The sequence below is a fragment of the Vairimorpha ceranae genome (genome assembly GCF_000988165.1).
Source record: "Vairimorpha ceranae strain PA08 1199 chromosome Unknown NODE_345, whole genome shotgun sequence".
Lineage (NCBI taxonomy): Eukaryota > Fungi > Microsporidia > Nosematidae > Vairimorpha > Vairimorpha ceranae.
This window is the reverse complement of record NW_020169640.1, coordinates 1-480: the sequence shown is the minus strand read 5'-3', so window position 1 is coordinate 480 and position 480 is coordinate 1. Positions and strand designations below refer to the sequence as shown.

The following is a 480-nucleotide window of genomic DNA, read 5'->3' as shown; positions in this document are numbered from 1 at the left end:
TAAAAGGACCTATTGTTTCTTGTAAAGAACGAACTGTACAATTAACAACACGAACAAGAATTTTTTTTTCGTTTGTTCAATCAATTCCACCAATAATCCAAGCAATATCTCTAGTATCATCAGCTCTCGTGGAATTTCGAATGGTTCCACGTCATGAAAGAACATTTTTATCCACTTTGACGACAATTCTTGAGCCTCCTATGATAACTGGATGTGTGCCAGTATACAATTTATAACATTCCAATAGCAAAGCTTAATATTTAGCTATTGCTGCATCTGAAAACCCAAGGAAATGATACAACTGAAAATAATTGATATATAACAACAAGTGATAAATAAATTAAGTTACTTTTCTTGAAAAAATTAGAATAAAACAAAAAGTGCCATTTTTGGCACCTCTTTTAACACATCTATAAATCACTGCGACTATTTTTCCTTTAATAATAACAAGCTTGCTTGAATTTAAATAATGTTGACAAT

At 30.4% G+C, this 480-nt stretch overlaps 1 protein-coding gene across 1 annotated transcript; it reads right to left on the bottom strand.

Annotated features, from left to right (window-relative positions):
• Positions 1-340: 340 nt before the first annotated feature.
• On the bottom strand, positions 341-480 carry AAJ76_3450003 (hypothetical protein; the record flags this gene model as incomplete). Its single annotated transcript, XM_024475264.1, has 1 exon — positions 341-480. A coding segment is annotated over one exon (140 nt), but the record flags the coding sequence as incomplete, so codon positions are not given.